This window comes from Schistocerca cancellata, chromosome 3 (genome assembly GCF_023864275.1).
Source record: "Schistocerca cancellata isolate TAMUIC-IGC-003103 chromosome 3, iqSchCanc2.1, whole genome shotgun sequence".
Classification (NCBI taxonomy): Eukaryota; Metazoa; Arthropoda; class Insecta; order Orthoptera; family Acrididae; genus Schistocerca; species Schistocerca cancellata.
In genome coordinates this window covers 397,376,219-397,392,313 of record NC_064628.1, presented here as the reverse complement: position 1 = coordinate 397,392,313, position 16,095 = coordinate 397,376,219, and the positions used below count along the sequence as shown (strand labels likewise).

The 16,095-nt window shown below is 37.5% G+C and overlaps 1 protein-coding gene across 1 annotated transcript in view; it reads right to left on the bottom strand.

Annotated features, from left to right (window-relative positions):
• Nucleotides 1-16,095, bottom strand: part of LOC126175129 (caspase-2) — a 77,162-nt gene that overhangs the window by 2,599 nt on the left and 58,468 nt on the right. The window contains exons 6-8 of the mRNA XM_049921683.1: nt 11,494-11,726; nt 11,184-11,314; nt 10,981-11,090 (exon numbers count right to left, since the gene is read on the bottom strand). Of these exons, the coding sequence (XP_049777640.1) occupies nt 10,981-11,090; nt 11,184-11,314; nt 11,494-11,726 (474 nt within the window). The remainder of the gene's footprint in view (nt 1-10,980; nt 11,091-11,183; nt 11,315-11,493; nt 11,727-16,095) is intronic.

The following is a 16,095-nucleotide window of genomic DNA, read 5'->3' as shown; positions in this document are numbered from 1 at the left end:
AAAGAGAGGACTAATCAAGTCATTGGCAGACTGGGCTTAAAAAGTCAGTGAACCACTGTATTAGGGAACCGGAAAGTAATATCATTTCTGTGCATATCAATGTTTGTTTGTCATTTGTCAGTCACCGTGTACTTCAAAGTTGTGCCAAAGACTTTTAAGGTTAGAGAGATTAGTTAAATTGTAAATAATTAATTTTTTTTTTATTTATGGTGAAATTTCCAGCCAAATACCAGAAGAGGTTTGTATCCAGCACCATATGTGTTTTGAGTTTCACATGGGTAGTAACACAACAGTTGCTACCAAAAACATTTGTGATGTTTATCCAGGTGCATTAGAGATTCATAGATGTCAAAGGTGGTTATCTAAGTTCAACTTCAGTGATATGGTCTTTCTGACTCATATCAGTCAGCAAGACCTACAAATTTAGATAGGGACATGTTAAGGGCAAAAACAGAAGTAAATTGGTGTCAGACAATAAAGTAATGTCAAACACTCTTAACCAACCTTGGCCAACCATCCAAGAACATTTGCACCAGATTTGTAACAAAGAAGCATTTTTTAATTGCTTGATCACTGGAGGTGACAAATGGGTCATCCATGTTAATTGAAAATGCAAAAGGCAGTGGTGCTCTCTTAATTACTCACCACTAAGTATTGTGCGCTACTTGCAAGTCATCTTGTTGAGCTGTGAGCTTATCTAACCTGCCTTTTACTTTCTGTTGTTCCGAAAGTAGCTGCGAAAATTAATTAGAAAATTTGGTGTCTATCTGGTTGTTGAGTTTTGTGTCAATGCATCTGAAGTTTTTGTCTATTTGATTATTTATTTAATATTAATTTGGATAAAAATGGATGGTTATTCATTTTTGTGAGCATTGTCCGCATGCACTGTGGTAGTAAGCTCACGCTCTCTTAGTATAATTTAGTACCATATTGTTTATTACAGGTGATGTTAAATTTCTGTTGGAGCTTGTAAGACTTCCCGATACAGGATTTAAAGAAAAATCAAGCCCTATAGCCATTTCACTTTACAAATGATTCTGCAAAATTGAGATACCATCTTGTGGCTGGATCACTACATCATCCGTTAACCTGACAGGACATTCCATTACTGGATGTTCTGTCATAGTTTCCTGCGTTGAATTCAGCTCCACATTTAGGTGTGAGATATTGCTCTCTCCCATCACAGGAATTTCTGAGCTCGATTGCACATTTTCATCTACATCGATGTTCACATCTCTATCAACTTCTGTCATTTAGGTTTATGATTCTTATTTTATTAATTGGACAAGGAAATGAAATAAATTCCAGTTAATACATTCATTCACAATTATTATTACTAATCTACTTTTGTTTGGAATTACTAAAAAAGTTCTAACTACCACAATGCTACAAGCAAAGCGTTCTTATCAGCAGTAATAAAGCTGGTATTATCGAACAATCTGCCAATTAATGTCCGGCTACTACTCAAAAACTAATTGCATGCAACAGAAAAATTGATTTTAAAACTGTTGCAATATTACCTGGAAGATAAGTCGTTTGAGTTGACAAAGTGTAGTAATGATTTATATCACACAGCGTACCTTTCTCAGCATAATAATTTTCACACTTTTTCTGTTTTTATTTTTTATTCTTATTTTTTTTAGATGGGTAGATCACATAACTAATGAGGAGGTATTGAATAGAATTGGGGAGAAGAGGAGCTTGTGGCACAACTTGACTAGAAGAAGGGATCGATTGGTAGGATATGTTCTGAGGCATCAAGGGATCACCAATTTAGTTTTGGAGGGCAGCATGGAGGGTAAAATTCGTAGAGGGAGACCAATAGATGAATACACCAAGCAGATTCAGAAGGATGTAGGCTGCAGTAGGTACTGGGAGATGAAGAAGCTTGCACAGGATAGAGTAGCATGGAGAGCTGCATCAAACCTGTCTCAGGACTGAAGACCACAACAACAACATTTTATGTTTTCAAGCTTCTCCTGTTTCTCGTGGTTTTTGTACTGGATTAATTTGGTGTCCCATTAATTTATGTATTCAACACATGGAAAAGAAAATATTGTATTGCTAAATCACAATATTTACTGGTAATATTTTCGATTACTATTCTTTAAGTCGGGTAGCTGTCATGGGATAATTTAGAGTTGAAAGCTATTCTTTGATTTATTGATACTTTTTCTGGAAATAATTGTGTGGACTGTAATTGTTACTGAGTCCACAAATGGTACCACACCACAAAACATGGCTGTGAACATATTTAATATGCATGATGTAATTAGAGAAGGCACACAGAAAATTCTATATTTTTCAATACATAGAGTCTGATTCAGCAAACCACCTAATTTTGAGACTTTGTTTTCTGTAATCATAGTATTTCATGCACATTCACTATGTTTACTATATGCACAGACTAAGTAGACACTCGGCGTGATGGCTGATGGGAGGAATCGTTAAGGGATTTCCAATTTACAGTCCCCCCAAGTGTCAACCTAGATTGTATGTAGAATAGATATGTCATATCTCATAAAAGATGAAAACTGCATTTCGGAAACTGTTTTTCGCTGGATGTTTACATGTTAAAGCCTGAAGCCGATTTTCTAGTCCAGTTAAGTATGGAATAGAGAAAACAGCTATTCCAGTTTCTGATTTAGTCAACATAATCACTATTTCTCTTCAATTAAATATTACAAGTAGACAGCTTCATGCTTGGTCTAATATTTCCACTCCTCCTTGACTGTGCAAGAAATGACTCCATCCATATTAGCAGAAAATTTTAAAAACAGAACGTAGCTCGACACCCCAAACATGTTTGAAAAACCGTTGTGCGTTTACATGGTACCATAAATCGACTGTGGAAGTGGGAAACTTGCAGCTACAACCAGATTTCTGGAAATGAACTTTGAGTGTTAACATAATCAACAGTACTGGGAAATCAGCTTACGATATTCAGTTTTGCAAGCTCCAAAGGAAGACCTGAATGTAAGTATATGGTATTGAAGTTAAAAAAATGAAGACATCTCTAAAATGTACTCTGAGAAGATTGCTGAGAATCTTGCATTGTACACCCCTAGTGTTAAGTGATAACCTGGATCAGGAATGGAATGCTTGTAGGGATGCAGTCATTAAAGCATAGCAGAAGAAGTGCTAGGGAAAGAAGGAAAATTACCAAGGAATTCCTAGTTTGATGAAGAATGTAAGAGAATAAGTCAGGAGAAAAATCTGGCATACAGGATAATGCTTGAGAAATCATATACTTGTTTAGCGGTAAGAAATTATCAAGATAAAAGGAAAGACGAGAAGAAACTGCATCGGAGAAAGAAAAGGGAATGGGAAAGAAAGCAGACTGAAGAACTGGAGACAATGGAAAAAACAAATGATGTTAGAAAATTTTATCAGAAAATTAATAGTGAAAGACCTGTGTAAAAGTAAAAATGGGACACTACTAAACTGATGACCAAGAGGTACTGAAGTGTTGGGTAGAGTATTTCAGTGAACTGTTGGATGCTTCAGAGGCTCCTACTGAAGATATCCCAGTCCCTCCAGAAGATGATGCCATAGTACCTCCCCCTTCCCAAAGAGAAGTGAACAGAGCAATTGCTCGATTGAAGAACAATAAAGCACCAGGGACTGACAATATAACATCTGAGCCATTGAAAGCTGGAGGAGTTGAGCAAAATTGTAGGATCTACAAGATTTTTTGCGTCATCTGGGAAAAGGAAGCGTTACCAGAAGAATGGAATGTAGGGATAGGGTGTCTGGTGCATACGAAAGGAGATCTATTTGAATGCAGCAACTACAAAGGCATAACACTTTTAAACATTATATATAAAGAACTATCAAATATCCTGTTTAGTAGAAGATATTATTGGAAGTTATAAATGTGGGTTCAGACCAGGAAAGTCAACTGTAAACCAGGTATTTACTCTCCGACAAATAATAGAAAATACCAATGAATTCAATGTTAGTGTGCACCATCTTTTCATTGACTTTAAATCTGCACATGACACAATAAACCGGGCCAAACTTTATGAGGCAATGCGGGAATTTCGAGTGCCTGGAAAATTGGTGCGTTAAATAGAGGTCACCCTAAAGTATCCCCAGTGTACTGTGAGAGTGCAGTCAAGGCTATCACCTCAGTTTCTCACTTGAACTGGACTAAGGCAAAGAGATGGGCTTTCCTGCCTACTTTTCAACCTGGTGCTTGAAAAAGTGGTACACGAATCAGGTATCCAGACAAGAGGAACTATCTACTATAAGTCTGTACAATTGCTAAGATATGCAGATGACTTGGAATTAATGAGCAGAACACTTAGAGATCTACAAAGCGCATTTTTGGCTCTAAAACTGAGTGCAGGGAAGATGGACCGAGGAGGATTTTTGGACCTGTATATGAAAATGGGATCTGGAGAAGGTAAAGAAATGACAAACTTTATGACTGCTACAAGGAGGATGATGTGGTAAAGTTCGTAAAGCTGTGCAGACTGAGATAGGCTGGACATGTAATGCAACTCGATGAGACAGATCCTGCAAGGAAAGCCTGCTGCAGTGAACCTGGAGGAAGAAGAGCAAGAGGATGTCCTAGGTTGAGATGGAGTGCTGAGGTAGGAGAGGACACTGCCAGTCGGTTGCCATAACTGGAGGTCCACAGCAAAGTCCAGAGAGCAATGACAGAAAATTATTGAGGAGGCCAAGTCCCATCCCGGAATGTAGTGCCAATGTACGAAGAAGAAGAAGAAGAAGATGTAAACATAGTGATACAGATATCCGTATGATCTCTTGTTGTTTTTCCTTTTCTTTCTCACCACGTGTGAACTCATATCCGAAGCAACTGGTCCAATTATCAAATAAGTAGTCCACAATTCTTCTTGAATCTCAGTACACTATATTTTAAAATAAGGCTTACAACATAAAATCACAACAATAACACTATTATTTCTCCCTCATTAAGCCTAGATAAAAGCAGAGTGATCAAAGATGAGGTGAACTTTTTTCATATTAAAAAAATAAAGGTATCACTTTGAATATATTGCACCAAAGAGTGCCTCTTTTCCATTTTGAAAAGTAAATCATGCATAATCTTATCTTTGAGATCATAAGAAGATAAAAATATTATGAACTGTTTACTATAAAGAATAATGATTAATAAATTTTTTCCACAAGAAAAAGAAATATCTCTCCTTATTAACTACTTCCTTATTACACCACAATGGCTAAGCCAGGTTTACATCCCAAAAAGGCACTTTTACGTATTTGGTGGAGTATTTACAAGGTAATTTAGTTTGAACTTCTGAAATGTGGACAAAATGTGAATGCAGACTTCTACTGTGAACAAATGGATCAGGTAAATTCATTTTAAGTGAAAAGTGCCCAGCAAGTGTCAACACAAAAGGCATTATTCTGCAACACCCTAATGCAAGACCGCACTGTGCAAGATGAACCCTGGAAAAAATTAATGAGTTGGATTGGAGGATATTACCTCACCAAACTTGGGTCTGGCTGTGAGTCATGCTAGGATAGCCTACGGTAAGGTGATCGTTCGTGGTAAGTGAGAAATCCAGGTTTGAGTCCCAGCCCAGAACAAATTTTCATTGTCGTCATTCCAATATACAGCTGATGGTTGTTCAATAGTTGTAACGGTGAACAAATTTCATGTATTTCATAAAGGTTGTAGTCGCTGCAGGGTCTGTCCCTTCAGACATATATGTATGTCCAAAGGAACATTGCATCATACTTCTGAACAACACAGGCACTTTATCCACTGACACAGGGCAAGCGACTTTCAATTAAATGCCTCCCCTATACAGGAATATACATAATCAGGGTGCTACTTGAACTTGGAAAACACAAATTCCCTGTGAATTCCAGGTGTGAGGAGGGAGATGGTATCAAGAAGCTCCTGATAAATGAATGGTGAGTGCACCAATGGGGGAGGGGGGGGGGGGGGACGACGACACAGAGCAGCAGCAACAGCATACCACAGTGACGACATCTGTTTCTTCTCAGTTGAGCTATATACCACACATTAGCAGTAGTTCAACTGCAGTATTTAAACATCGATAATTTAAAGGGAATAATAGTCATACAATTAACACACTTTGAAACATTAAGTATTATAAAATTTGGCATTTATAAAACTCAATAAAATTAAGTTTAAAAAATGTTAAAAATGCACAATTCCCTGAGATTGCCCTGATTTTTGCAGGTAAAATGTAATTCCTGAGAATTCCAGCTTTTGCAGAAGAATCTCCACCCTGATGGTGGATGTACGAGTGCAGGTTGTAGACGTATGGCTGACAACATATGGAAGTTGGGGTCGGGCTGTGAGTCATGCTAAGTTAGCCTAACGGTAGGGCGACTGCTCGCGATAAGTGGGAAATCTGACTCAGAGTCCCGTGTGACGAAGCAAGCTGGGATATTTTGACTTCCCTTCTTGTTCTGCCATATGCCTCCTTAAAATTCATTTTTTCATGTTTAACAATTTACCATTAACATATGTTAATATAATCTGCATTTTCATAAAAGAGAAAGACTGGCCCTCAGTTTTAAAGACTATAACACCAGATCTAATTCTATGCTTAGTTTTATGTATGTAATTGATTTTCTAATTTATTTCAAGTGTTCCTAGTTGGCATCTTTTATTATAGGGTGAAATCACTAATTGTTTCGTAACTTAAACTCTATTGTTGACTTATAAACAAATACAAATTCTATAATAATTATGAATGAATGGAAGACGAATAGTAGTATTCTTAAAGTATTTATTTGGCTCTATTCATAAACATGTTAGCAAATCCAGACCTTAATTAATTCCAAGATAATTAACAGTTTTGTCAAAAGTATTGTTTACATAACTATATTTGTTAATTTCATCATTTACACAAATAATTCTGTTTAACCCTTGTAGTAGAAGAAACTGTTAAAAAGAACCAGTAAGTTAAGTTTTAATTGTAATTTCTGTAAATTTAACTTCAAACAATTTGTAGTTTAAGTACCTATTATTGTGATGATATATAAGGGTCCGACAGTCAGTCCATGGCTGAGTTTCAGACGAAGAACCTATGTTGGTTAGAATGACAACAATGCATCAACTTAACAGTGAAATAAGTGTAACACAACTAGGCCCTGTGTTAAAGCAATGACAGTGTCTGCTCCAGTCCTACCTGATTATTCCAAAAGAGCTGTGAATTATGTGGTTATGTTTTTACTGCTCATTGATGTTCAACAGGAAACTCTTGTAGCAGTATGTGGATGTTCACCTGCTAACTATTAATGAGGCTTATGGGAAGTTAGAACAATAGTGCACTGGTCATATGTAATTGTGTATTATTTGGAGGGGGGGGGGGAGGGGGGGTTGTGAAAAGTGAAAGTAAAAGACTGTGAAACGCAACTGTGCATCTGTTAGCTGCATCATTTACGGTAGACAGTACTGCATGTCTACCCCCTATTTTTTCAGCCAGTACATCGACACCAAGGACAACAAATGAAGAATAAAAGTAGGTGAGCCGCTACACCCAGTCCAGCATGTCATTCCATTATACAGGTGATGGTTGTCCACATTCAAAACTGTGAACACATTTCATGGCAAAAGGTTGTTCATAATGAGGGTGATTATGTCACTGATTAAAAATAAAAATGTGTTAATAATTTATCTGTTTAAATCCACTGTAAAAAAATGTTACTTTCCATCCACCTAATATCTGCTGAAGAAACAGCTACTTTAACAAAGGGATAGTGGGTTTCCCATCTGAGCATCTGGTTTTCAAACAGCTACTTCTCTTTTCTACAAAAGTCTTAAATTATCCTGTAGGTAGTATCTATTTTTGGCCTAGTGAAATATGCTTCTAAATTCTTACATCTGTCCTCTACCCATTCTTGCTTAGCAATTTTGCACTTCCTGTCAACCTCATTTCTTAGATGTTTGTATTCCCTTTCGCCTGCTCCATTTTTATATTTTCTCCTTTCATCAGTTAAATTCCGTACCTCCATTGTTATCCCAGGATTTCTAGCAGGCCTTGTCTTTTTACCTATTTGAACCTCTGCTGCCTTCACTATTTCATCTCTTAACACCACCCATTCATCTTCTACTATATTCCTTTCACCTGTAATAGTCAGCTGCAGCCTAATGCTCCCTCTGAAACTCTCAACACCTCTAGTTCTTTCAACTTATCCAGGTCCATCTCATTAACTTCCTATCTTTTTGGAATTTCTTCATTTTTAATTTAAACTTCATAACCAATAAATTGTGGTCAGACTTCACATCTGCCTTACAAATGACTTGTAATATAAAACCTGGTTCTGAAATCTGTTTTACCCTTTTCTAATTAGCCTCAAACCTTCTGCTGTCTCCAGGTCTCTTCCACACACAACCTTCTTCCATGATTCGTAAACCAAATGATAGCGATGATTAAATTATGCTCTGTGCAAAATTCTATCAGGCGGCTTCCTATTTCATTCCTTCCCCAGTCTATATTCACCTACTATTTTTCCTGCTCTTCCTTTTCCTACTATTGAGTTCCAGCCCTCCATCACAAATAAATTTATGTCTTCCTTAACTATCTGAATAATTTCTTTTATCTCATCGTATGTTTCTTCAATATATTCTTCATCTGTGAAGCTAACTCGCTTATAAATTTGTATTAATACAGTACGTGTGGGCTTCACACCTCTCTTGTCTACAATTATGTGTTCACTACGCTGTTCATAGTAGCTTTCCCGTGTTCCTATTTTGTTACCCATTATTGAACCTACTCCTGCATCTGATTTTGTATTTATAACCCTGCATTAACCTGACCAGAAGTACTGTTCCTCCTGCCACTGAACTTCACTAATTCTCAATGTATGTGTCTTCAACCTATCAATTCCCCTTTTTAAATTTTGTAACATACATGCCCGACTAAACAATCTAACATTCCACACTTGATCCCATAGAATGCCAGTTTTATTTGTCCTGATGACAACATCCTCCTGAGTAGCCCCACCTGAAAATCCGAATGGGGGCATATTTTACCTCTGGAACATTTTACCTAAGAAGATGCCATCATCACTTAACCATACAGTAGAACTGCATGCCCTCGGGAAAAATTATGGCTGTACTTTCCCCTTGCTTTCAGCCATTTGTAGTATCAGTGCAGCAAGGCCGTTTTGGTTGATGTTACAAGGCCAGATCAGTCAATCATCCAGACTGTTGCCCCTGCAGCTACTGAAACAGGTGCAGCACCTCTTCAGGAACCATATGTTTGTTTGGCCTCTCAACATACAACCCTCTGTTGTGGTTCCAGCTATGGTACAGCTGTCTGTATTGCTGAGGCACGCAAGCTTCCCCACCAAAAGAGAAGCAGTTGTATAAATATCTCAAATGCAAAACCAGTACTAAGCAAAGAAGGGCAAGCTGCAAGATGGAAAGAGTCTATAGTGGGTCTAGGGAAGACAGATGAACTTAAAGGCAGTATTATAGAAATGGAAGAGGATGTAGATGAAGATGAGGTGGGAGATATGATACAGCAAGAAGAATTTGACAGAGCACAGTTTCGATTTCAGAGAAATGTAGGAACACGCAAGGCAATACTGACACTACGACTCATCTTAGAAGACAGGTTAAGGAAAGGCAAACCTACATTCATAGCATAATCAAACAACAGAAAATCAAGGATGGAATGTAACGTAGACTTAGAGAAAGCTTTTGACAATTTTGACTGCAATACTCTTTGAAACTTAGAAGATAGCAGGAGCACACTAGAGGGTACAAAAGGCTATTTACAACTTTTATGGAAACTAGACAGCAGCACTGAGGAAGCAGTGTTTGGGAAGGGAGACAGGGTAAGAGCCTATATTTGATGTTATTCAATTCATACATTGAGTAAGCAGTAAGGAAAACCAAAGAAATTTGGAGCGGGAATTAAAGTTTAGGAAGAAGAAATAAAAACTTTGAGGTTTGCTGATGACGTAATTCTGTCAGATACAGCAAAGGACTTGGAAGAGCAGTTGAACAGAATGGACAGTGTCTTGAAAGGAGGATATAAGATGAACATCAACAAAAGCACTGCAAGGATAATGGAATGTAGTCATATTAAATCAGATGATACTGAGTGAATTACATTAAGAAGTGAGACAATTAAATTAGTAGATAGGTTTTATTCTAGGGGCAGCACAATAGCTGATGATGGCCAAAGTAGAAAGGATATAAAATGTAGACTGGCAAAGGCAATAAAAGTGTTTCTGAAGAAGAGAAACTTGTTAACAACAAATAGAGACTTAAGCATTTGCTTGCTTATGGTGTGTGTGTGTGTGTGTGTGTGTGTGTGTGTGTGTGAGTGTGTGTGTGTGTGTGTGTGTGTGTGTGTGCACATGCACTTGTGTGTGTGGGCTTGTGCATGCACGGTTTGCACACCAACAATAAATTCTTGAGCCTTCGATGGCTGTGACACTATCACCGTCATCAGGGGTTATAACCAATGGTTGTTTAATTGATAAATGTTCATTGATAGTGATGAAACAACAATTGTGATACATGTTACCGACTGGTTATACAACTTTTATATGTGCTATTGATATATCTATATGTCAAACATCTGTATGGTATCAGATGCCTGTTCCATATTTTTTGACATTTTGTCATCATAATCTTGTAATCAAATGGTATCATACTGTTTTTGCTGACCGGAAGATAGTCTTATGGAACAAACTAGTTTAATAATTATTATAATAATATGATAACTAAATTTTTACATGTCAGCACAATGTGTTTGCAAATGACATTCTTTAATGCATGTAGCCACACAAGTGGAATGCTTGAAACGTAATACAGGTAGACAATTCCTTATGCCGCAAAAAAACTGAATGTGCATTCTTTAAATTTCTGAAAGCTATGAAGCACTGTTTACACAGTTTATGTTTTTCAAGACTTATATCTCTCATCAGATTTAGCACTCTGTACTGAAACACATTTAGGAAATTCAGCAAATTCACTGGTGTTCATGTACTTACAATCTTCAGCATATCTTCGATGTCTGTATTGCAGGCATGTTCCATGAACACCTGACATATCGTCTGTATATACCATGTTCCAAGATACTTATCTCGATGGGATACATAACCTGTAAATTGAATTTCAGAAATTTTGATAATGATCAGCAATCTTTACCACACAGAGTATATACATACAAAAATTTTATGTAATTAGTACACACCAGGGATAGTACAGAAAGCAATGAGCATATCTGAGACTTTCCGTATTGTATTCTGCACTTTTCCATCTGTGTATGTGCGGATTTCCTTAGGTAGAGGTGGAGATGGCACTCCTTTATCAGTGCAATTTCCTCTGCCAAAAATAATTTGCACTATAGTCTGACAATTAATGAAGATTAATACATGAAAAATTATATTAAAAAACAATGATGATATTAAATTAGAGTCACAAAACAAATTATTAACTCTTTTGGGGAAAAAGGCTGAATGTTCTGTCATACAAGGTGTAAAAATATAAGCAACAAAACTTACCGACAGGTCTGGAAAAAGAATATTTTTGGTTTTCCTTGCAAGTTCGGGCAGCTAGCATTGTCAAATTTGCTAATCACCCATTCGACATCCCGCAGGCCCCCATCATAGCAGATGATACTCGTAGAGTTTGCGAGAGGACCTGCACGACCGTGACTCATTACAGCAACGACACAAGAATCCACCGATTTATGGCCTTCCAGCTTCGTAAATTCTTCTATTTTTCTTTCCATTTCCTAAAAATGAAAAGAAGGAATTTTGTGATTTATCAAGAGATGAGGGATTACTTAACAAGCAAATTATATAGGTTTCAATTAGAACACTATACACTGATGAACTTTGAATTAAATATAGCTTTTCTGTTGGAGAGATGGTGCGCCTGTGGTCCTGGTGAGTATAATGGGTTAAAATGGTACACAGTAGTTATAATAAAAATAATGTAATAATATGTTGAATTACAGACACATATCATTGACATAGATCAGCTGTAGGATTTTGGAACATACACTGTGCTCAAATATTATGGAATACTTGAAGAAAACAATCTGTTGACACAGTCAGCACACATTCAGAAAATATCGTTCTTGTAAAACACAACTGGCCCTTTATTTACACGAAGTAATGAATGCTACCACCAGAGGATTTCAAGTTGATTCTATATTTCTAATTTCCAGAAGGTTTTTGACACTGTACCTCACAAACAGCTTCCAATCAATTTGCTTATCTATGGAGCATCATAACAGTTGTATGACTGATTTTCTGTCAGAATGGTCACAGTTCACAGTAACTGGTGAAAGCCATCGAGTGGAAAAGAAGTGATATCAGGCTTTCCCCAAAGAAGTTCTGTAGCCCTCTGCTGTTCCTGATCTATACAAATGACTCGGGAGACAATTTGAGTCTGCAGGTGATACCGTCATTTACTGTCTATTAGAAGATTAACACAAACCACAAAGTGATAGTATTATGAAAATGATAGATTGCTATGTACTACATAGAGGAGGTGCTGAGTTGCAGACAGGCACAATGGAAAGACAGCTAACCATTTAAGCTTTCAGACAAAATAGTCCTCGTTCGCAAGGGAACACATGCACATGCACACAAACACAAATCATATGCAGAAGAATGAAAAAAACTTTGCAGAAGCTGATCGCAGGGAAGATTAGTTTGGATTCCAGAAAAATAAACAAACAAGCAAAGCAATTCTGACCTTATGGCATATAAAATAGGTTGAAAATGGTAAAACTACATTTACTAGTGGAAAAATGCTCGTGTTGGAACATAAAAAGGTGAATATATTTCTCTTTAACAGAGTGACAGAAAAATAAGGAACCAGCTGCTTCGATGCTCATTCTGCCTCCCTCACCAAAAGTTTTGGCACGTGACCGTATTCACACTCTTTTAACACAGAACATTCTGAGTCATTTTATTCAGTACCTTTTTTGTAGTTAGGCCTTCACACTCTGCATCTCCCTCTCACTGCCACTATCTGTATATGTCTCTCTCCCATCGTTTCCTTTTTCTTCCAATGATTTATAGTGTGTCCCACTGCCACTGTCTCTCTATATATAAGTGTTAAAGTTTGCCATCTGGAAGGGTGTGGCCCCCCAAGCCTATTTATCATCTTCACTCATCCATATTTTTCATTATGAGTGTCACCTTTCTCTTTTGCTCCCACTGCTTCTATATTATCCATTTCTCTCTCTCCGTTTCTCCCACTGCCACTGATTGACTGTCAATATCACCTCTCTCTTTAGGTTCCATCACTCACTCTCTCTCTCCTACTGGCACTCCCCCCCCCCCCCCCCCCCCCCCCCCCGCCCCTGTCCCTGCTCTCTCTCTGCTACACTCTTCCAGTACAAAAAAGCATGTGTATGTTCGGGATTGAGGTGCCTGGTACTTCACATTTCAGTCAGAGTCCTTTAATAAAGAGGAACATATTTGCCTTTCTTGTGCTCTGACAGGAGCATTTTCCACTGGTTCCCTTCTTTTCCCTGTTATACCAGGGTGTGCTGCTTGTTAAGAAATGAAGTCTATAGGTCAGTAAAGTTTTGAAACTTTATTTATATACTTTGACACATTTACATACTTCAACTCATATAAAAAACAAATAAGTACACAGAACATAAGGTTAACACAAAATTGTTTGCTTTACATTTATTCTGGATACTTTGCTCATCGATCACAGTTCATCGAAAATGCCCGACTTATGATTTGTACCTTACAAGGGTAAGTATTTTACTGAATCTCCAGTTTTACATAACTTTCGGCAGTCTCTTTAAGTTCTTTTCAGACATGATAAAACCATTTTTAACCCAATTTTCATCACTGCAGTACCATTTTGGCATATTTACATAAATTTGAGTGCCCATCACGGAGGCAGTATGACAAAGTCTTATTGTTGAAAAAATGCCGACTAAAAATATTCTTTGAAATTAGAATTATATATTAATAACTTCAGCTGCTGACGGGCATTGATATATATCAACGGGGACAGGATCTCCTTCGAGTCCCAGTTGGGGCACACATTTTCACCTGCCCCCGGTGATATACCGGTATATCAATGCCCATCAGCAGCTGAGGGTATTAATATATAATTCTAATTTCATTCTAGATGGCTACAGGTCACTAATGGTGTGTGTTCTTTCGGGCGTGTCCGAAAGAACAGACACCATATCCATATAAGTATATAAAAATATAGTTTCGTGGCCCCAGAACACTTTTGATGACCCTAAATGCCTCACCATGTGTTCACTACATCGGTTAAAACTATTTTTACACTGCAGACCAGCTATTATGTGTATAAGTAACTTCTGGATTTCAGTAAAGCATAATGATATTGAAAATTTTTTTGAAGTTCCCAGGAATATCATCTTAAGAACATAAAGCAAAAATTTTGACACACTGACATGTATAGAAGATGTAGAAGTGAGCATCCCCACGACTGGTATTTTTTGTGCCAAAAATCATGGTTTTTTTGGGATTTTCTCATGAACTGTCCATGAACAAATGGTGCTTTTATAAGCTGCCTCAATATGCCAATTCTTTTGACAGGTATACAAATGGTCACTAGGCATAGGGATATTCAAAACACTTGTCCCTTATCTCTGTGAGCAATAAACCTGAGATATGACTCCCTGAAAAATAGCATTTTCGTGCATGAATTTTTGGAACATACTGGTATCACGCACTGTTGTGTGTGGACCAACATCTGTAGACTTGACAATGTTGACTGGAATACACTCTTTGAAATTCTGAAGGAAGCAGGGGTAAAATGCAGGATGCAAAAGATTATACACAGCTTGTAAAGAAGTCAGTTATGAGAACCAAAGGGTATGAAAGGGAAGCAGTAACTGAGAAGCGAGTGAGTCATAGTGTAGCCTCTCCCCAGTGTTAGTCAATCTGTACATTGCAGTGTTATTCAATCTGTACATTGAACAAGTAGCAAAGGAAGCCAATGAGGAATTTGGAGAAGAAACTAAAATTCAGGGAGAAGAAATAAAAACTTTTAAGGTTTTCTGATGGCATTGTGTTTCTGTCAGAGGCAGCAAAGTACTTGGAAGAGCAGTTGAACAAAAGTGGGGAATTGAATGGGGAATATAAGAGGATCATAAATTGCACAGGATAGACTAGCGTGCAGAGTTACATCTGATGATGGGTTGAACCTGGAATGTGTCAATAAATCACTTGTGGACAGGAAAGTGAATATAATTGTTGACTTTGCTGGCAGTCTGTTGACATCTTCAGGTGTCGAGTATTCTGGTGGAAATCTGGCAGAATACCTGACACCTTATGTCAAGCAAAGTGAATACATATTTAGCGACATATTCAGCACTGGATAAAGATTTGAGTTGCATGAAACCAGTCTTACGACTGAAGACCACAACAGCGACAGCGACAGTACAGCAACAGCAGCAGCAGCATGATGACAAATCACATATCATTGTGAGATAGTGCCTGGATGAATAAATCAAATCAGATTAAAGATTGTGTACGAGTTTCAGTTACGTTCAGCACATTATTCAAACTGTAATTTTCTGAGCAGTGAATATTTTTTCAATACTGGCGTGTCACTCCAGAATACTATGCCATAGCACATTATTGAATATAAGAAGCACAAGTATGCTAGAAGTATGGTAGAAGTAGGCAATGGAAGATGAGAATGACAGAAAATAAGCAGCAGCAGCAGCAGCAACAACTTTCAAATTATGGAGCACAGCAATCAGTTGTCCCTTTCTTGCAGGTTTTATTCGGCAAATCTAGATTTTAGCTAATGCCTAGCCATTATCGATGCACCATTTCATAGTATCAATGCATGTTCTAGTGCATCAGTTCCCTGTTGTTTGGGCTTCTGTCAGCTTTTTTAAAAACTCTTGAACGAACTGTGACAGAAGCCCAAACAACAGGGAACTGATGTACTAGAACACGAATTGACACTATGAAATGGTGCACTGATAATGGCTAGGCACTACCAGAAATTTGGATTTGCCTTATAAAATCTGCAAGAAAAGGATTACTGATTGCTCTGCTGTATCATCTGAAAGATTATTACTATTATTATTATTTGCAGTAGTAGTAGTAGTAGTAGTAGTAGGAGGAGGAGGAGGA